Source organism: Hyaena hyaena, unplaced genomic scaffold, assembly GCF_003009895.1.
Source record: "Hyaena hyaena isolate Hyena2069 unplaced genomic scaffold, ASM300989v1 scaffold_564, whole genome shotgun sequence".
Classification (NCBI taxonomy): Eukaryota; Metazoa; Chordata; class Mammalia; order Carnivora; family Hyaenidae; genus Hyaena; species Hyaena hyaena.
In genome coordinates this window covers 1,136,330-1,159,580 of record NW_024081195.1, presented here as the reverse complement: position 1 = coordinate 1,159,580, position 23,251 = coordinate 1,136,330, and the positions used below count along the sequence as shown (strand labels likewise).

General features: G+C 36.3%; 1 protein-coding gene across 1 annotated transcript in view; it reads left to right on the top strand.

Moving 5' to 3' along the window:
- The window catches only part of ITGA1 (integrin subunit alpha 1), a 161,037-nt gene that overhangs the window by 35,295 nt on the left and 102,491 nt on the right, over positions 1-23,251 (top strand). The window contains exon 2 of the mRNA XM_039256206.1: positions 20,253-20,373. Within this exon, the coding sequence (XP_039112137.1) occupies positions 20,253-20,373 (121 nt within the window). The remainder of the gene's footprint in view (positions 1-20,252; positions 20,374-23,251) is intronic.

Here is a 23,251-nt window from a genome sequence, read left to right as displayed (position 1 = left end):
TCAGCTTGGGCTGGGTGGGACCAGTCAATTCACTCCATCCCAGAGAGGCAGCAGCCTTCTTAGTTTCCTAGAATAGCTGGCAGCTCAGTACCCTGGCTGCTCTAGACAGAATTGTGGACACTTGGATGGCTCCTGGCCAACAGGCCTGACCCTGTTGCCAACTGGAAGTCTGTCACTTGATTCTGCTCCCTTACCAATCCCTCCCCTATTCTAGCCTATAACTGTGACATTGTTTTACCCAGTGGAAACACAGCTACAAGTCTGAAAAGGCTTGGTTGTCTAGTCTTTCTGCTTTGTGTGAGCTGTAAGTACATCCCAGGGGTGCATAGTGAAGATGCCTTATCATTGCTTCATGTGCTCCATAGTATGAGATATAGAGCCGGGAACTCCATGAAGAGCAAGGAAATTGTCATCTCTGGGTCCCATCAGTAAACTAGCCATGGTGTCTTAGGCAAGTTATTTTAATTGCTTGGGCCTCCATGTTGTCATTATTTCAGGATGCTGTCTGATTAGGTGAACTAAATAAGGCTTTTTCCAGCTGTAGCCTTCTGAGATTCCTCAAGGGCACACTGGAGTTTATTCAGTGTGTGTTCGAAGGAGAGCTACATGGAGCTAGGTCTGAAGAACTTCATGGTAACTGAAGTCTCTCAGTGGTGCTTTCCTGAGATGCTTCTGAGTCTTAGACAAACCTTAGAGCTAGATACAAACTGAATGATCAAAATGGTAGCACCTGATTTCATGGAGTATTTAAGCATTTTATTATATTATTATTTATTGAGGTATAATTGGCATATAACATTATATTAGTTTCAGATGTAGAGCATCATCATTTGCTATTTCTCTTTAAGCAATTTAAATTATCATAAATTTTTAAAAAACATGGTATGGTAGAAATATGATATAGTAAAAATATGGTAAAAAGTACAGAATTGTTTAAAATACAAATATTAATAAAGAGGGTAAATATTTTTGAGGCCAGTTCAAATTACTTTTGATCAATGAAATATTAGAGAAGACTGTCATTTTCAAAATTAATGAGAAGCCTATAGATACTATTCATAACACTATCAATTCCATTACTTGATTAAAGATACTTAATCACAAATAAACATTTAACTGTATGCATTTATAGTTTGAGTGACATTAAAGGCTATTTTATTCTCTCTGACACCCCAGTCTTTTCCTGCTTTAGGAAAACTGAGGTCATATAACTCCAGAGATCTGTTCTACTTGTAGTTTTGATCTCATGATCCTGCTTAGGCAGAAGCCACAACCAGTTAAGTGTTTATTTACTTGGTCAACGTTTAGCTTGTGGTTGGGCATTTATATCCCAATGGAGACTGAGAAGACAACACAGAGTGGTGAAACAAGGCAAAGGAAGAGAAGTAATTGAAGATCAGGAAGAAAACATGAGAAAAGCAAGGGGAAAGGCTGAATAGTGCTTTCACCATTTCTTTTTCATTTCTCTCATATGCTTAGGAAAATAGAATACAGTTTTGTATGCCTGCAGTAGCTTTACAAAGAAACTAAACAGGTCATCAGCCCTTGGCAATTGATTTCATAAGTATATAAAATATCATTGACATGCTCTACTCTTCCCAGATCGATGGTATGTCAGATGTTTGAAAAGTTATAGCTTGAAGAAAATGTACCCTACCTTAAGTGCTTTATTTGTTTTTATATTTTCATATTTAATGGTCTGTGACCTAATTTCTTCTTTCAGCCCTGACCATGCTTTGTTCTATGAGTTAAAAAGAAATTACACACACACACACACACACACACACACAACATAAATCACTTGTGAAAATACATTTGAATATGTACATTAGTCATCCAAATTTTGATATCTGTCCTTATTTGTGTTTCCTTTTGTCTCCCATTAAAGATAAAATAGCTGGGAAAGTTGTTCTCTCCTAATGGGCTGATAAGTAACTAAGTAAAACATATTGTACTTTTACCTAATGTAATGGCAGGAAGCCCAATTTGCAGAATGCCCAATTACACAATGCTGTATTAGCCACCAAGGAAAAGTATTTGTATTTTATTGTTTTAAATAGGAAAAATAAGGATTGAAGATTCTTTAAAAAGCACAATGAATAAAAGGCACATGGGAATTCTATATACTTTTACAATGGTTTATGAATCTACAAGCACTTCAAAATAAAAGATTTAATTTTAAAAACCATATGGTTGTATGTTTAGTGTGGGTAATTGAGATGCTTTGTATTTTGTTTATTGTGGTAAAAAATATATATATATATAAAATTTACCATTTAACCATTTTAAAGTTACAGTTCAGTGGCATTAAGTACACTTACAATGTTGTGTAACTGTTACCACTGTCTATCCAGTTCCAGAACTTTCTCACTACCCCAAATAGAAACCTCACATCCATGAAGCAATCACTCCCATTCCTCCCTCCCCTCAGGCCCTGGAAACCACAAACATGTTTTTTGTTTCTATGAATATGCCAATTCTTTATATTTCACATAAATGGAATCATACAATATGGGGCCTTTTTTGACTGGCTTCTTTCATTTAGCATACTGTTTACAAGGTTGACTCATGTTATAGTTTGTATCGGTACTTCATTGCTTTTTATAGATGAATAATATTCTATTGTATGAATAATCACATTTTGCTAATCTATTCACCAGCTATAGACATTTGGGTTTCCACTTTTTGGCTGTCATGAATAGCACTGCTATGAACAATTGTATGCAAGTTTTTGTGTGAACTGGTACACCATCTGTGAACTGGTACACCATCTTACATTTCTATCAGCAGTATATGAGGATTCCAATTACTACAAACCTCTGCCAAAATTTATTTTCTGTTTTGTGTTTTTTATTATAACCATTCTACTTAGTGTGAAGTGGTATCCCATTGTGGTTTTGATCTACTTTTCCCTAATAATTAATGATGTTTAGCATCTCGTTATATGTTTATTGGCCACTTGTATAAGTGATTTAAAGAAATGTCTATTAAAGCCTTTTGCCCTGAGGTGCTTGGGTGGCTCAATTGGTTAAGTGTCCGACTTCAACTCAGGTCATAATCTCACGGTTCATGAGTTTGAGCCCCATGTGAGGCTCTGTGCTGAGAGCCCTGGAGCCTGCTTAAGATTCTGTGTCTCCCTCTCTCTGCCCCTCCCAAGCTCATGCTTTCTCTCTCACACTTTATCAAAAATAAATAAACATTAAAGACTTTGCCCTTTTCGGGGCGCCTGGGTGGCTTAGTTGGTTAAGCGTCCGACTTTCACTTAGGTCATGATCTCGTGGTTTGTGGGTTTGAGCCCCTCGTCGGGCTCTGTGCTGACTGCCAGCTAAGAGCCTGGAGCCTATTTCAGAGTCTGTGTCTCCTTCTCTCTCTGACCCTCCCCTGCTCACGCGGTCTCTCTCTCTCTCTCCTAGAAATAAATAAAAATATTAAAAAAAAAAAAAAAAGACTTTGCCCTTTTCTTAATTGGCCTGTTTGCCTCTTTGTTGCTGAGTTTCTTCTTATTTGTAAAGGAAATGGACCCAAAGGGGCTTCACTTGTGCTAGAAATATTCCTTTTCTGGATTTGGATGGCAGTTACATGGGTGTGCTACTTTGTGCCTTATGTACATTTGTGAAAAATCAGGATGTGTGACCTTTTCTGAATGTATTTGTTTCCTTGGGTCACAAATTATCACAAATATGGTGGCTTAAAAAAAAAACGTAAATTTTGGCCACCTTCAAAAACATGAGATAATTAATGCTGCTAAGGCTGTGGAAAAAAGGGAACATTTGTGCTGTTGGTGGGAATGTAAACTGGTAGAGTCAGTAAGGAAAATAGTATGGAGGCTCCTCAAGAAACTAAAAACTATAGAACTACCATATGATCCAGCAATTCTACATCTGCGGATCCAGAGAAAATGAAAACAATATGTCAGAGATAATCTGTGCCTCCGTGATCATAGCAGCATTATCTATGATAGCTAAAATGTGGAAATAACCTAAGCATCCATATGGAGGAATGGACCAAGAAGATGTGATAGACACACACACACACACACACACACACACACACACTGAAATATAAGCTAAAAAAAAAGAAAATTCTACTACTTTTTAAAATATTTTTAATGTTCATTTATTTTGGAGAGACAGAGAGACATAGAATCGAAAGCAGGCTGCAGGATCTAGGAGATTATGACCTGAACCAAAGTCAGACGCTTAACCGACTGAGCCACCCAAGTGGCCCCAAAATTCTGCCATTTGTGACAATATAGATAGACCCTGAAGGCATTATAATAATTGAAGTAAGTCAGACAGAGGAAGACTAACACTGTATGACAATATCTTTCTTGTATGTGGAATATTAAAACAACAAAACCAAACAAAACCTAACTCAGAGAAAAAGAGATCAGAGGTAGCAAGTAGGGGGGAGAGAAAGAATTTGATGAAAATGGTCAAAAGGTACAAAGGTCTAGTCATAAGTTAAATAAGTACTGGGGAGCTAATACACAACGTGATGGGTGTAGGTAACACTGCTGTATGGTATATATGACAGTTGTTAAGAGAGTAAATCAAATCCTGTTAAGTTTCCATCACAATGAAAACATTTTTTTCTTTTCTCTCTCTTTATATAATATATATAATATGATATATATGATGAATGTTAACTAAACTTGTACTCATTTCATGACATATGTAAGTCAAATCATTATGCCATACAGCTTAAACTTGTACCAAGTTGTGTGTCAATCCTTTGTCGGTAAAACTAAAAAGAAAAAAAAGTAAAACAAAAACCCAGAAATTGAGGGGTGCCTGGGTGGCTCAGTTAGTTAAGCATGCGACTTCAGCTCAGGTCATGATCTCACAGTTTGTGAGTTCGAGCCCCTTCTTGGGCTCTGTGCTGAGCTGTGCTGAGCTGCTTTGGATTCTGTGTCTCCCTCTCTCTCTGCTTCTCCCCCACTTGTGCTCTGTCTCTCTCTGTCTCTCAAAAATAAGTAACTGTAAAAAAGAATTAAAAGAAAAACAGAAATGTATTCTCTCATGGTCCAAAATCAAGCTATACCCCTGCTGAAGGCTGTAGGGAAGACTCTTGACTTGACTTTTCTAGTTTCTGGTACCTCCTGTATTTTCTTGGCATTTCACGGTTTATAGACACATTTCTTTAGTCTCTAAATGTCTTCACATGGTCTTCTCCTCTATGTTTTCAGGTCTAGGTGTCTGAAATCTCCCTTTTCATTCTTTTTTGAGGATAACAATCATTGAATTTTAGACCCAACCTAAATACAAGATGATCTCAAAATCCTTAACTTCATTACATATGCAAAGATCCTCCTTGCAAATAAGATCACATTCACAGAAAACAGGGGTTGGGACTTTGGACATATTTTTGAGGGCACACAATTCATGTATGAAGTGTGCATGAAGCAGTGTCATGCTTTAATTTGTTTTAAGTTTTTAAGAAAATAAATGGTAAATAATTTTTAAATGGAGTAATCTGAGTTTTTGTGACAAAAGTTCTATAGGTTAGGGACAGAAAGAAAATCATACAAACTTGCCACCCTGTGAGGGAGAAATTCTTGATCAGTCTTCAAACAATGTCTTCACTAATTATGATCATGAAAAGAATTTTTCAAATAAAGTTTTTGAAAGACATTTGTATGGTTTTGTTTTCTTTTTTTGAGAGGAAGCTAATGTGAACAGTATCATATTCACATAGAGAGAGAATACCTTTTAAGATACTAAAGCACTTTTTTTGGTATTTCCAAATTCAGGACTCTATTAAAATATCCAAAAACATATTTTTCTGTGTATATGCACACTGTTACACATGATAATCTTTTGGGGTTTTTTTTTTGTTTGTTTTGCCTTTGTCAATTACCAATAATTAAATCATTGCTCTTGTTGAGATTTGTGGCTTTGGACCATTGTGATTCTCAACTTTGGTATGGTTTGCAATTGGTTGAGGATTCAGGGTATAAAAGGCATATTATACCTAACACTTAGCCCTGGCATCTGGTCTCATTTCATGCATCAGTTAAGTAAATATGTAAATGAAGTAATCCTTTCTTCTTAAGAATGACATTAGACCCAATATATTAAAAGTTATTTGAGTTCATAAGTATGAAAAGGGCTGATAAGTTGTAGTACTTTTGTGAAAAGTTGTTTTAGTATGAGAATATACAAATTTAAGAATTCAAACAATAGCTTTATTCAGAAGACTAAAAGCTTCTTAGAAGCCTATTTTCGGGACCCTAGTGCTATTCTGCAATCTTTCTCTTTCTCTCTCTCTCTCTTCGTGGATTGTACTATCTGTTAAGAAATAGATAACAAAACTTTGATTCATCACCTTCTCAAATTGTCTCCACTATATAAAACATGTCTTCAAAAGTAAATTATGGAAGCTTTTATATGCTCCATTGTATGAATGCTTTGAATAAGTCCTAATTATTCACTAGGGAGAATATATTTTAAAAAAAACAAATTTTTTCTGTGCTTTCTTTGATGGCCATTTAAAAAAATAATTTAACAGTCATTTTTAAGTTGATTGGAGTTCATCTAGAAAATCATTACTTGAGAAAAAGTTAAAAATTAAGGAAGCCCAACTTCTGAAATTTTTTACAAAGTTCCTTTTATATTTTTAAAGTAGTAAAAGGCCAAGTATTTTATAAAGTGTCCACACAAATTATATTACTGATCTTTCATCATCATATGGAATAGTAGTTACACTCAAGACATGAAGGAAAAATATGCTTCAGGGTTTGGCTGGGAAATAACTGACATACAACAGGATCACTCACCCTAGTAGTTTTTCACTGTAGGCGCCAGGCAGGGTGTCAGTCTGGGGAGGGGTAAGCTGGTGCCTCATTCAGCTCTGCCCTCCTAATAAGATCAGCCTGACACAAAGCTGCAATTATTCTGTAGTGACATCACTACCACCCTGCCCTTTTGCCTGTATTTAAATGAATTATTCTTATGTTGCTTAATGGAAGGTTTCAATTTTAAGTCCGACTGGGCAATGAAAGTTAGTGTGAGTTCTGTGTCATGTTTTCATCTGACTTTATTTTTACCTTTTGGTGATGCTTCGAACACAGGCCTAGAGTACTGAAAACATTTTCTAACATGAAATGTAGAGTCCTCCTGGGAAATTTTGCATATTTAATCACCTGCCTAATCAACTAAAAAAAGTGTCACACTTTTTCATGGTACATAAAGGATTACCCAAATTAAGTCCCAAGATATCTATCCCCTATTCTCTTGTAGATAGCACAGACCTTTTCAATGTTTAAATAGGAAAGAAAAAATAAAACTAGGATTGTTGGAATTTATAAAATTGGAATCCAAATTACAGGAGTCACAATTACAGCAACGACTTATGGCCCTTGGAATTCTTTTTTTCTTTTTAAACCTCATAAGATTAATTATTTGATTATGCCTTACGTCTCACAAGTAACTATAAAGCTCTTTGAAGGCAAGGCTAATGTTTATTTCACCTTTTAATCACTCATAGCTCTTCCACACTACCTTGCACCTGATGGCATTTATTAGTGTGTGCCAAATGAATGTAACACATTCAGAATGTTGTCACATATGGACATGTATTAACATGCTTGTAATGTATATATAGAGCAGGCCCAGTCACTTTTTTCTCTTATTCTGTCTTTTTAAAGTTTTTAATGACTTTTCAGGGGAAAAGTAAGAAGGAAACATTGAGTCAGGCTATAATAGCCATCTGTTTTTCTTAGCTACCATGCCTCATTCCTCTTACCCATTTTTCTCCCAGCCATAGCAGAACAATGAAGCTGAAGGGAAACTAGACACCCTCTCCGTTCCCTTCTATATTCTATATTTTAGAACTCTCTCTTTCCTTCATCTGGATTTTGCTATCTCACACTATAAACTAGCTTCCCGGCAAGAATCAAGTCCATATCTGTTCCTGAGTGTCCAGTTCCATAATCTTCTCCACCAGGACAAGAGCCTAAAAAAGGTACCGAGCTGATATCAGAGAGTTGAGTACTCAGACTGACCCCTGTTGAGTTAATCAACTGTGGCCAGGAGGCAGGGACATTAGATGGAAATGTAGCATTAGGTTCCATTGATGACAGTGGGTATGGTCTTTGTTGTTGCTATTGATTCTGTTGTACTAAACCCTGTCCCTTTAAAGATCCAAATAATAATTTAAGATTAGAGAGTTTCAAGAGAAATGATAAAGTCGGCAAGCTTTCTAAAATTGTAGTACTTGAGGAAAATTGTCAAATACACATTCTCATTCATCTGCCACAGTCCTGCTCTATCCTGTGTAAACTTACTGAGTGTACGACTCCTTGGCCATTTTTCTTTCCATCTTTATGTGTTTATATTCTCAGAAGTAATGTTCCATTCACCTCTGGCATACTGGACAGTTCTAAACTGAGTGATGACTTGTTTCTTTTATGTCTTCCCTGAGTGCCTAGTGTTTAAAGAAATAAAGATGGCCAGTAAGTGTTACCTGACTTACTTCCATACTTCTTAGTTAAACTTCTCCCTGAATAAGGAATTATGAGTTCCTGGAGCAGCACATGTGTTTCTTTCTTAATATCACTCTCAGTTCCATGATTTGAATTGTCTGTAGCTCTCTGAAGACAAAAATATCCATATAAATATCACAGTCAGAGAAACTAGACTGTGGACAAGTACTGGAAAGGAAATAGAAAATTCTAGCAGTCAATTCCTTTTCAGGCCACTGTGTTTGTTAAACAAATTGTGAACTTTGGCTAATTAAAGTATTAATCTCATTTCTTTTTTTAAAGTTTATTTACTTATTTGAGAGAGAGTACAAGCTGGGGAGAGGTAGAGAGAGAGAAGGAGAGAGAGAATCTCAAATAGGCAATGCACCACCAGCACAGAGCCTGATGGGGGCCTTGATCTCACGAACCAAGAGACTATGACCTGAGCAAAATCAAGAGTTTGATGCTTAACTGACTGAGTCACCCAGATGCCCCTGGATGAGTGGAGGAGGGGCAGAGAGAGAGAGAGAGAGAGAGAGAATTTCAAGCAGGCTCCACAATGACAGCTCAGTCTCACTAACTGTGAGATCATGACCTGAGCTTAAATCAACAGTTGGAGATTTAACCACCTGGGCCATGCAAGTACCCCAGTATTAATCTCATTTCTAAAATCTTTGATTTTTTTTTTTTTTTTTTGCCCTTGAGGTCAACCCTCAATGATGTTCAGCAGAGTGTGAATGTGAGAGGCAGCTGCCATAGCAAATCATCTTTGGCAAGATCTCCATCAGACTCTTGTTCAACTTGCCTGCCTCTGAAATTATCATATCTCCCCCTTATCCTAATCATGCCTTCTTATATCTTCTGCTGACCTCCACCCCTCTCAGTATCATTGATAGTGAAGGGATTGTAGAAAATAGGAAATGATAAAGATAATTAACACTATCCATTCAAGTTATTTTATTTTGTGTCTCCTTGCAGCTCCTAGAAATGAGAATAGCATTCTGTTTGTTCTAATTTCTTTGTTAGAAGATATGAAATTTTAAAAATCAATAAAATAAAAAAGAATTAGAAAAGCTATATCATGACAACACATTTTCAAACTTATAACAATAATTATACAGAAAAAATTATGTTCTTTTATCATAAAATACTTTAAAATATTTTAAAATTAAAGGAATAACAACAAACACAAATGCATCCACTACCCAGATTTGCAAAATCTAACACTGTCCCATAATTGTTTATTCTTCATAAGAAATAAAACACTATTGGGATTTTTTAGAGCCCCAAAATGAGCAAATTCCATCCTCACTTGAGGTTAGAACTAACTGGGAAATGACAAAGAATTGGAGTGGAGCATAGCTGATGAATGAAATTCCTGTTATTAACCCTTAGACAAAGCTGGCTTACCCTCCACCACCAGCTCAGAGCCTGACAAATAGAACAAAGCATTGTTTAGTTTTAGTTTTTGTTTTTCTGTAGGCAGTTTCACTTCTAAGAGAAAATGAGTAAGACTGAGCTACCCATACAGCTTCTCTTTCCAAACTCACCAATTATGTAAGTGTGAAAAGAGGGTGGGACATATAGATACAGACAAGAAGGTTACAGGTCTTCCACATAGAAGAAAACATCAGGAATGGAAAGTAAGCATTTTCTTCTAAAAATATATAAAGTTAAAACCACAATTTAATTGCCTTTTGGATCCTATTCTTTTCTTTCTCTTGCCCCCAGCCCAGAGGTAACCTTTACCTGAATTTCAAGATCCTTGTATGTAACAAGTACTTAGTCGCCAGAATTGTGATTCTAAGTACCAACATACTTCCATTTAAGGAAAATATTGACCACCAGTTCTTGAAATTTTGATTGTAACATCTGTATTTACTTCAATTACCAGATAACGGAAAGAATGTAAAAAGATGCTGCTGATAGATAGGAATAGAGTTTGGATTCAAGGACATTACTGCTCAACTAATGTTCTTAGTGCTGAAGGACCATCATGGTCTTAGCAACAATAATTATAACTAAGAAAACAAAATTTAGAGCTATCTCAAAACAGAAAAGAAAGCGTCATTAAGTTATCTCTTCCCTCTGAAGAGAAAACACACATTCTATTGACCCTTGCCTTCTGAAATAGTTCAACATTCCAGGCTACTGAGATTTTTCTTCATTTCTTATAAACAAACCCCAGTGCCCTTTAAAATACTTTGTGATTTGTTTTCCATTTTTTTCAGGCAAATAACAAGTAAATATGCATTTGGCCTCCATTATTTTCTCTTGATAAACTGAACAAGTTTTAAATTGAGCACAGGTACCAAAAAGCTTTTTTTTTTTTAAATTTTTTGTATGTTTTATTTATTTCTGAGAGAAGGAGAGGCAGTGTGAGCAGGGGAGGGTCAGAGAGAGAGGGAGACACAGACTCTGAAGCAGGCTCCAGGCTCTGAGGTAGCTGTCAGCACAGAGCCCGACGTGGGGCTCCAACCTACAAACTGTGAGATCATGAACTGAGCCAGAGTCGGACGCTTAACCGACTGAGCCATCCAGGTGCCCCCAAAAGGCTTTTGAATGAAGAAAATGTTTGGTAATGAATGATAAATTGAAAACTAGCTATGATAATTAGCTAAGAATGGAGAGAAAAAGTATAAAGAATCATTTTTTGTTTAAGTGATAGTGTATTATTAGGGACATCTAGAAAATTGACCCTACATAGTTTTTGAGAATCAATAATACATCTCTTAGTGTCTGCAATTTGAAATTGCCAATTAAAACTACAGGGCAACTCTAGGATGACCATTTTTTTTTTTAATGGACTTTGTTTTTGGTTGGGGTATGCTGTTGGAGTATGCATAGTATTTTATTTTGTTACTTATCTTCATGAAGCCCTTAATTTATTAATGGCAATGATTGATCACCTGTGTGTTAAACCAGAAAGTATTTAGATAACTTTATTCCATCAAAATAGAAATGTTATAAATCTGTATACTTTGCCTCCTGCTTCTGAGAAATATGGCAAACAAAAAAATAAAAGGTTAAAGTAAGTTAAATCTAATACCCCTTTATGGTGGATGGCAAAATAAAATATACGTAGACTTTATTTTATGTGTTGACTGTGTTCTCGAAACTTGCATAAAAGTTAAGTCCAGGTATGCTCCCTCTTTGAAAAAGTCAAGATAGTCAATTATAGTCATTCAAAATGCCACTAATTATTTTCCAATCTAAATAATCACAATTTAATTTAACTGATTTTTTTCACATACTGGAATTTTTCCACTCATTTCTATTTTATTTTATTGTTACACGTGCAGTATGTTTTCACTTAAACTATTTTATTTCTAAACTACAAGTTGTACAATTAAGTGAGAATGCCTTTTGGTTTTTTTTATATCATTTATACATTAGGTAACTGGTTAATCCTTTTTCACATTTTGAGACGCTATTGGTTCAATCTCAGAGTCCCATCTTACCCAGATACCATATGCATTGCGTCCATCGATGCTTAAGGAGAAAAACCTGAATAAAAAGTTGTACTTTTGGGGCGCCTGGGTGGCTTAGTCGGTTAAGCGTCCGACTTTCGCTTGGGTCATGATCTCGCGGTTCGTGGGTTCGAGCCCCGCATCGGGCTCTGTGCTGACTGCCAGCTCAGAGCCTGGAGCCTGTTTCAGTCTGTGACTCCCTCTCTCTCTGACCCTCCCCTGCTCACGCTCTCTCTCTCTCTCCTAGAAATAAATAAAACATTAAAAAAAAAAAGTTGTACTTTTATTTACAGATTTTTTCAATGAATTTTATTATCTTACATAAGATTTCTTCTCTGTGATATATATGAGCCATTAACACATTGCCAGTCCTAAAGTTATTTTTGCTAGTGTGTGCAAGAAGTAGTTTCATAGATCAGGAGAGCAAAGAGGTAGTATACACAGTGGTATGAATTATTTTGAACTTCCTAACTGCCATTGGAGCTATTAAATACACACACTAACAAACAAACTAGAATTCACTGTCCCAGTGAAGTAATAAAAATAACTAAAGTAGTAACCACATCTTTCATACTTAGACACGTGTATGGATTTCAAAAGCCAACACCTAAACCATCCAGAAAAATTGTCCTATTGAATCTATAGGAGAATCAATAATGGAACCTGTTACTGCCAGGATTTGGAAATTGCCAGTTAAAATCACTAGGTAAATTGAAAACTATTTATTTTATGGTGCATACTACCTCTTTGCTTTCCTGGCCTCAAAAGTATCTGTTGTACATCCTAACAAAAACAACCTAACTCACTGTCTCACTGAGAAGAAATGATATGTAAGTGGATAAAATCCACTTAAAAGTTTTCATTAACAAAAGAACAACTTCCATTCATACTTCTATACCTCCAAAGACTTTGTATCTCCCATTTCTGATAATATACTTGAATAGGATACAACCCTGCTTGCTCTGAAATGTAGTTCGCCTTTCCCCATGCAGCGCTCCATGCTGTGCAGCCACAGAAATTCATGAGTTCAGCTCCCAGGATGCCAGGGCAGCTGGAGACCAGAGTTCTGTGCTCACGTTGCTTGCACAAACACACGAGCCTTGTTTCCCACAGTGAGGTCCAGGAACCCCTGAGGTCCCGCAGCTTTTTTATCCTGTAAAACCCGGAGCCAGAAGATGATGCTGATAGGGTGGGGGTGTTGGGAAACTAAGACTGTTTAAGAATTTAAGGAGAAGGGACAGTCTGAGTGGAGCTGGCAGAGCAGGCAATTATTTGTGGTGGGAGGATATGGGAAAAGAGCAGATGTCTGTAGATACTACAAAGGAAAATAAACACTGTGCAAGAATAAACTTATGCAGAAAAATTTAAAAGGGGGATTTTTAACAAAGGATGTTTGGTAAACACTCCATTGGAGTTTTAATATTCTGGGCAGCACTTACAAAAGGGTATAAGTTCTTACAGCCAGAATGACCTTTATATGAGAAATCTTCATTTCTCTGTTTATTCCATCCTGTTTCATTTAACAAACTTGTATTAAACACCTACTATGTGCCAAGAATTAGCCCTCCTTGTCTCCTTCCCAACAGCCATATATAGATACACACATAAACACACACTCACTTTGAAGCTCAAATACCATTTGTATTAACTGGAGGCCCACAGGACATTAGCACTAAAGTCAAAACAATTCACTCACTACAGCAAACTGAAGTTAAAAAGCAGCCCCCCAGGGTGAAACTTGGAAAATGCTTGAACATAGAGGTGTTTATTTGGATTGGCTTTTCTGGACTTGCTGACACCAGTAGATATCTTGCTTACCTATTACTTCATTCTGATGAAAGAGCCCTGAATGGTGGGATTGATTGAGCCAGACTTTCCTCTTACATAACTGTATAGGGAAGTTTCCATTGTTTAGAGACAGTGAGTTAGATATGATATTTCTTCCAGAAAATATAGTTTCCTGTATTTGAGATTATGATGCCATTTCCAAACACTTGTGTTGATTCTATATCAAGGCTCTAATTTTGTTGGTTTCATTCTGTTTTTATTTCCTGTGTCTTCCCCATTGGAGTTCTTTGTCTTGCCCTTCTCAAGATTGCAGCGCTGTAAAAATAATCATCTCAGATTTCACATCAACTAGAATTATGTTGTACTATAATATTTTAGGACAGACCCAGTTACATTATAAATCACACTTCATCTTTTAAGGTAATCATGTACACCAAAATTGAATCCAACTCACTTAGCCACCAAGAGTATTTACTAATTAAAATTTCAGATTTATAGCATGGATATTATAAAGATGTTTCATTATACATTACAAGTGAGGAAAAGGGCTTTCAACTTCCACTTGCTTATCATTAGAATGTTTTTCCTCCCACCCCCTGGAGTGTCTCAGAGTGATTATATTTTATTTGAATTTAGGGAGAAAGAAAAGTAAATTTGAAGTGATACAAAATACCTAATGTATCACATCAGTAGTCACAGTGAGCATATATAACTTTCGGAGTTTATATCCACTTGAGCAGGGGTTGATGAACTCTTCAAAAAGAGCCTGTGGCACAGCAAGAGATATAAGAGGCACCCAGGTTGTACCAACATTGGAGTTTGGGGGGTATGGGGGCTCTGAAGCTCTATACACAGAGGTTGCACTGGCTAGGTATGTTATCTGATTCTCAGGGGGCTAAAGACTGTGACTCTATTAGTGTGGCATGAGTCTACTGGAAGAGTCACTTCAGGCTTATCCTGTCCTTGGAATGCACCTGTAATCTTTGAAGTAGGTTAGAGAAGAGTAGATTGGCATTGAAGTCAGAGAAACCTTGACTTGATATTGGCTCAGAACCTGGGTGGTATCATAAATATTTACCACCTCTTGAGGGTCTGAGATGAGAATCCAAGAGATCTGACTGGAAATACAAGAATCACCGCACTCTTCCTCCTCAGCCAGCTCTTTCACCTGGAAGGCTTGATGCCCTCATCTTAGATTTTCTTTACGCATGTCATTGTAGCCAGTTTAGAAACAGGAAATTTTCTATGGAAATGAGTCAATGAACCCACTGTCCTGTCCCACTGATATAACACATATGTATCATTTTTCAAGGTACAAATGATCATCAGGATGGGGGTGGGGAATCCTCTTCCAAAAGAAAATTTAGCTGCCAGATGGTAAACTGATTCTTTGGATTCTACTTTTGTAAACACAGTTAACTCATTTATTGAGCATTCTCTGTTGTTACATGCATAAGTTGTATATCTCACAGCAACCAATCCCTATAAAGCATGTGTAAGCTTATTTTAAATATCATAAGCTGAGGCTGATAGAAGTTAAATCACTTACTGTATTTTGAAAGCAGAAACACCATCTTTTTATGACCCTACCTCTAGGACCTAGCATGCATTCAACCTGAGGCAAAGTCTGGATGAACATTTGTGGAGCAGTTGAAGAAATGTGAATAATTACATACAAAGTATAAGCAAAAGGGCTGTGTTTAAACCTAGGTTCATATATCTCTAAAGATCAGTATCCTTCCATACAATTAAAGAATTGGCTCTGAAAACTATCAACTATAATAACACAATTATTACTATTTCCCATCTTAATGTTATGATATTTCAATCTTTAAAAACAATAACTATAATGTTAATACCATGATTTCCCCTATTTCTAGATTGGATAAATGTGTAAGAAGTTGTTGAAAAAAAGCAATAGCATTTTAATATCTATCCCTAGTCACCATTCATTTGATTTTTCCTTGGGCTTAGAATTTTAAATATTCAAAATTAAATTAGCTATTAAATGCTTCAATCTGGATATTACTAGATCAGAATTTCTGGACTACCCCGTGAAAGACCTTCATTAAGAAGCAAAGAATCAAAAGGCTGCAGTGACTTTTCTTAGAACTCGGAGGATGTGTGGAGGAGGGAGGTCTTCTTTGACCAGGGGTCAGTGCCCTTGGGAGATGCTCAGACTTTGCCTCCTTCATTCAGCTTTTCCTGCCAGTCTTTACCTTCATATACTCCAAAGCTACAAGATGATTAAGAGCTCTCATGAGCCATTTGAGAGTTCTCTTGACCAGGGTTATTATTTTTATTTTTATTAATCTGACCACCTCAATAGCACTGTTGTTATGGAAAGTCTATGATTTGACCTCCGAAGACCTCAGAATGTTGAAGTCTGTCTCTGCCACTAACACAGCCTAATGTTAGGCCAAACACTTAATGCCTCTAAGCGCCAGTTTCCTAACACACAAGAAGAGAATCATCACTGCTCTTTTGCCTAACCTTCTTCGTTTGTTGTCCAGCTCAACACCTTTTTTACATGAAAATGTTTGTAAGTGGCAAAATGTTTATAAGCAGAAAATACCATATGATTGTAGGTTACTTCTCCCTCTCTTCTCCTCTTTTTTCTCTTTCTCTCATTTAGTTGTCTTACACATCAAATTCCATCCTGGGGCAAAGAAATTGTGCAAAATGATCTTTTTTTTTTTTTTTTTACAAGAGATACCGTTCAAAACTAACAATCTCATCTTTCTCCTCACCTTCCTACCTTCTCACAGTCCCTAGATATGTAATACATACAACCCATATTTGAAAGAGAGCAAGACTTTCTATTTCTTTTCTACCTAAACATGAATGTTTTGACTGAAGTCCCTCACGATGCTTTCTCTAGAGCTCTGTGGCCATGACTTCTCTCCTTACTCCAATTTTTCTCCTTATCCCCAATTCCCTAGCCATGGCCACTCTAGAAGAGCCTCTTCCCTAATTTTGCTCCTCAGGAGAATGTAATTGCATGAACTAATAGTAGCCTCTCTTTCAGACCCAGATCTGCATCACCTTCTACTAGCCCTTTTCAGTTTTAGTGATAAGATGTAGATATCGAATTAAGGTGAATGTTTGGGAATCCTGAGGAAATGTGGGCAAATTTCTCCACTATCCTGAGCCTCCTACTCTTCATTTATACAGTGGTGATAGAAATACTAGTTAATTATAAGGTTGTAGGAAAATTATATGAGAAGGAGCATGTGAAGAGCAACACATAGTAAGTACACAGTGTTGTCCTTATTAAGGGAAAAATCCCTTTTGCTGCCGCATGGAAACCAGAATTTCATTTTGACATCTGACTATTGTCTATGTTTTATTTCTCATCATTTTCATCCTATATGACACTAAAGCCACCTCAGTTTTGTTTTTGTTTTTTGTTTTTTGGCTCAGATGGAGAATAAGTATGATTTTTGCTTTACCTCTGGTACAGAAAGTTGCAAGACAACTTAGTATAACAAAATGAACATCGAACTCAAAGTCACAAGAAGCTTTCACTATTTATGTACTCCTTTAAATCAAAAGAACAAAATGTAAACTATTTTTTTATGTCATCTCCTGTGCTTCAGGCTCTGTGGTGCCTTAGCAAACATGAAAGAGACTGATTTACAATCAGTTTGGGCAAATTGCCTGTAGAATTCTGAGGACAGGAAATGAAAAAAAAAAAAAGTGCAGCACACACCCCCGGACATTCCACACAACATGTGGAATAAACAGGCCTAGAAAGGAAACCAAAAGCTCTTGGTCTTATGTTGAGGAGTATAATGAATGGCCTTTGGGAGAACATATAGTAAAGATAAGGTGCTGGAAAAATATTTCAAGAGGGCTGAACTTGATCCTGATTAAAGATAATCCCCTCCCCCTTTTGTTTAAAGGATGGTGAGTACTTTTAAGTTAGGTAAATTATGTTACCTGCATCAACATTATTAAAGAGGAGTACCATATTACAGACCTGTTCCTCTCAAACCTTCACAGGAATTGGACTTCCTGGGGGTCTTGTGAGGATGGAGATAATGATCCAGGAAATCTGAGTGGAACCTGATGAGATTCTGGATCCTTCACAAGCTCTGGGTGATACAGATGCTGCTGGTCTGCAGGCCAGTTGTTTCTCCATCCTGTTGAACAACATCCTTGGTGGTGTTCTGGTCCTTATCTATGGAAGAGCGATTTTCACCTGCGCAATTTTGGTCCCAGGGGAATTTGGCAGTGTCTGGAGATACTTGCGATCTTCACATTCAGGCAGTTCTACTGGCATCATGTGGACAAGGACCACAGATGCTGCTACAATACACAGGATAGACTTTCATAACAAAGAATTTTCTGACTCAAAATGTCAATAACACTAGAGGTGAGAAATCCTGTTGTACACATACTACTTTGTGTATCTCTCATATCAAAAATAATCTTGGGGCACCTGGGTGGCTCAGTCGGTTAAGCATCCAACTTTGGCTCAGGTCATGATCTCATGGTTCATGAGTTCAAGCTGTGTGTCGGGCTCTGCACTGACAGCTCAGAGCCTTGGAGCCTACTTCAGATTCTGTCCCCCTCTTACTCTATCCCTACCCCACTTGCGCTCTGTCTCTCACTCTGTCTCTCAAATAAATAAACATATAAAAAATTTTAAAAAATCTATTGAAAAACTTAAAAATAAATACATAAACCAGTGAGAGAAAGGTAGAAACATGTACTATTTAGTCTAGAGTAGAGTGAACTGTGTTTAAAACTGTCTTTAAGATGGTAACCAGCTGTTCTTCATCACACTGTAAGTATGAGCAGGAAATGTACATAAATGGGCCTATGCTACCCATCCATTCTTTTTCTTCATCTTCCACGCCAGCCAGGCAAATCTCTCTATGCTTTTGTAACCATATTTGTCCCATTTTGTTTCTTATTACTTGCAGAGACCCTCCCAGATCCTTGGGACATATTTTCTTCTCACTGCCAAGTTGCCTCTCTCCCTCCCTTTAAAAATCTAACTTGAAAATTTCCACCTCCATTAAGTCTTTCTGAACTAAATGAAGCAGTTGCCAGTTCACCTCTGTCTTCAGCTGGTACACTTTCTCCTTCGATGTGTTCATTCTGCAAATATGTTATTGCCCATCTGTGTACAAGGAACTGTGCTAGATTGGAGGAAGGGATAAGAAAGATGAGTAAGAGAGTCTTGCTTTTAAGAATTTTCCAATCTAAGGGAAGAAAACCACACACAGATCATTACAATGTAAATAAGATAGTTTTTAATAGTTTTATTTCAATGAGAGATATTTAAAAAATGAAAGAGAATGGTTTAGTAGTTAAAAGATTATTTCCAGTTGGCAAGATCAAGTACAAATTTATAAATAGGTATACATAAGTATCCTTTTTAATAAATAGGTATACATAAATATATTTTTAAGACAAGTTTTTCTGTAAATTAGGTACAATCTTGTACAAAAAAGAAGCACTGAATAATTTTAAAATTTGAAGATAATGAATTAGAGTATAGAATGAATTTGAGTCTGAATTTAGACTATATTTATAGAAGAGTTTATAATGAGTAAGAAAAGAGATTTTTTCTGGATGTGTGCAGCTATAGCATGGTTTTAACAAAAGACAGTGAATTTAATCACCTCTGAATGTACCTTAGGATGTTTTGTAGTTTTATAAGGGAGTGCTCTTTGGAAAGAATTCTTAATTACATCTAGGAGGGGAATACTTTGTAACTTCACAAGTATACTTTAAAAGCTAGTACCAAACATGGAATTTGGCACCATCCAGAACTCTTTTAGGAGAGAGTCTCACTTGTAAAGTGTTTTCATTACCTGAACTACAAGGAAATGGAAGAGAATTAACCCTCATTGATTATTTAATATGCGCCAGGCACTGCATAACTCTTTAACTATGTTATCTGACTTAGGTATATCATCGATAGCAACCTGTGTGTTTATCACCACCAACAACACTATAAGGAGATTCTAGCACATTGATTGAGAGGGAAGCAGAGCAAATCTCAGGGCTGTTTAGGAAGCCATTTCTGGGTGGAGACAATCAGCTTGCTTTTCCCTTAGAAGCAGCAAGGAGAAAGCTTCCTCTTCTGAAGATTTAAATGGTGATACTTGCATAGTCACAACAAGAAAATGAAGTTGTTTACATTTCATTAGTGGCCATGATTCCCTTTAAGGCTCATTACTGGAAAGCTATCTGTAACTCCGTTAGGCACAAATATGCATGAGTTTCTGCCAGCTCTCTCTCACACATCCTGAAATCACAAGCTTTGGGAATGGTATAGCTACTAAATCACTATAGGATTTTGTCTGAATGTCAGTACTTGAATTCTTCAGTTGTGATATTGGTTTAAAGTCAGTAATACAGTTAATATCATAGACCTTTCTTGCAGTTCTCATTTTTTGCGCCTCATTGCTCTTTTTAATAAGAGGACAGTTTTTAATCATGTCTTCTATAATTCAAAACATGGTGGAATCCTAGTTAACTCTGTGTAACTGGACTTTGTTTCCCTTTTAAAGTTGTTCTAGACTTCTGCATATCATTCAATGTTGATGTGAAAAATGCGGTGACTTTCAGTGGCCCAGTAGAAGACATGTTTGGATACACTGTTCAACAATATGAAAATGAAGAAGGAAAATGGTAAGCTGGTTGATTTCATTGTGTTGTTTAATTTTCTTCCAAGAGAATGGAAAATATTATTAACTACAGTCTGTTTTGTGAATGAGACTTCAACAGAATGAATTATGTATGGTAGAAAATACAGTCTTAACATTCGGTAATGGAAACTGACCCAGTTAAAAAAAAAAAAAAGGAAAATTCCTTGGCAGTATTAAAGGAAACAGTAGTGATTTCTGGTAAAGTCTGTGTTGACCTCAAAGAAGGTCCTTGTCCAAAATAGTCATTGTTCTGTAATTGTTATTCTGATAAGAATTCTTCAATTGTTCTTATTGTAGAGTAGCTGAAATTCAGCTGGAAGTATTGGGAGGTGGATGAGATCCCAATGAAATCGAAAGGGTTATTATCACAAAATATTATTGGGCTAATATTTTTGGTGACTTACTGACCTACTGAGTTTGATTTATGGTTTATAATGAACCTTACTGAATTTCTTTTATACACTTTTAAACCCTTTGATAATAGTTCATCTCACTGTAGGTATGACTTTTAAACCACATTTAACTTTTTAGAAATTACACAAAATTAATATTAAAACTCTTTTACTTTATTCTTAACATAATTCTTAGTGCACCTTTTTTTACTGGAATTTGTAGGAAAAAAGAACAAGAATTTGTTAAACCTTGCTTCAGTTTACTAACTTAAAGTAATTAAATTATTCTAGTAACTAAAAGAATAAACAAAAAGGGATTTATATCTCCTAGGAAAACAGCAATCTATCACTCTACTATATTTCACAAATAAAAAGATATGGATTTTTGATATTTCACTTTATCTTTTACACTTAATTAATTTGATCATAATCCCCCCAAAATAATCAATAGTAAGAAGTTGAGTTCTCACATTTTCTATGTACAGATATTATATCCTAGGTACAGACTAAAATTTGTGGTAGTATGTCACTCTCTACTCTCTTTACAAATATCTTAGGTGAGAAATCTAGAGTATGAGTTTTATGTTCTCTGTCCTTCCATCCTGTACTGTCACTTACCACCCCACCCCCCACCCCATCTAAGGTTAAATAGGTAAAGTCATCGTTCTAGACACCAATTTTATTCTTTTAGGCATTGTGCCTACAATTCCGGGAGCTCTGCCTCTCAGAGATTAATGTGAATGGGCCAAGCTTCTCCTTGCGCATAAGCTATCATAAACCGAAACTCAGTATGTATTTTTCTTTAAAAAGCTTAACTTTTACATAAAGTATATATGAAAGTTATTTTTCAGTAATCACTATTAGTAACATAAATTTTAAAGAGAAATATAACAAATAACAAGCCTTAAAGACTTAAATAACTTACTTAAAATGAACTTAAGGGAGAGTCAAATGTTTTTAACCTATTTTATGAAAGCCTGATTTCCCTGTTCTGATGTGAGGATATCCCTTAAGCTTCCTCTGTCATGTAGTCCAGGCTCCCTGATTTTAGGGCAATTTGATTTCAGCAGTCGTTAATTATCTGAGTGAGTGTTAGTAGAGTAATAAAAGGTTCATATTTCTCCCCAGGAGCCATGTACACCCATTTGATCTCTTTAATTTCTTTCTGTCCCTTATTATAAGCCCATCCTATTGCCCGTTTCCTGCCTTCTGAATTCTGTAATTCTTTCAAGACACCTGGAAGGTAAAGAAAGAGGAAAATGAGAAATCAGGCCTGAATGGAGACCTGATGTCATGATGAATTTCCTTTCCAAAGTCACTCTGTCTTTAAAGAAGGTGAATGTGTAGATGAGTAAAGGAAAACAGCCAGGCCAACATTTGGAAAGAAACAAGAGTGCCCAGAGTAGATAGGAAAATAGGATTGGGGTGGGAGGGAAGATGTTGCTAATGGTCTGTCTGAATGAGTCTACACTGAATTGAATTTTAGACAAACATTCAGAATTCTGTACACACATGTGAGTTAATGTTAATAGTAATGTATTAACTTTTTCTGGTTAGAGATTGTGCCTTATACATTTTGCTTTCCTCATGAAATACAGCCTACTTTTCTGTGTACAAATGTTTTTGGTGGGTTATTTAGAGTTTTTCTTTAGCCATGGCTTAAATGTGGACCAACTGAACAACAAGGATTTATGTAATGCATCCCATGTGTCTAACTTATGCTGCATTGTATAGGAGATATAAGACAAATACAGAGGCTTATAACCTAGTAGAGGGCTCATGTTAAATAATTAGAAATAAAGAATAGTGCTCATCAGTATAATAAAGATTATAAATTCAATGGGAGTTAAAATAAGGAGGAAGTGATTTTTGGTTCTTGAGCTGAATCCTGAAAGATGAGTTAACTTTTAGTAAGAGAAGAAGCAATGTCACTCCAATCTGGGAAGCCACATAAGTAGGGACATAGATTTGAGAAGTGAGTGTGTTGCTAAGCAAAAAGAACTGACATTGGGAGGGTAGAGGGGAAAGGGTAATGGTAGACCTTAGAAGCCAGACAAAGAAGCTTGGACCTAAGTGTAGGCATTGAGAACCACTTGTGAAACTTAGTTTAGAAACTCACATAAAATTATTTTTAAGAAATTGGATTCGGGAAGGAAGAGCCTGAAAGCTGGGGCAAGCAAGAATAGACAAGCAAGAATAGCAATCTGGTGCTTAAGAGAAGAGATCCCAAGCTAGGTTAGAGAGAACTGAAATGAAACAAAAGTGTATCCAAGATAAATTTAGATGAACCATCAAAGCCTGGTGGAAGTTTGGAAATGTCCATTGATGGTGTAGGAGGAGTCAAACATATTCCAAAATCTCTACACTGGATGATTGGAAAATGGGTAGTCATTCAGAGATAAATGTACAGGAAAGGAAAATAAGTTTTATCAGGAACTTGGTAAGTATGGTTTCAAATGGCTTGAGTAA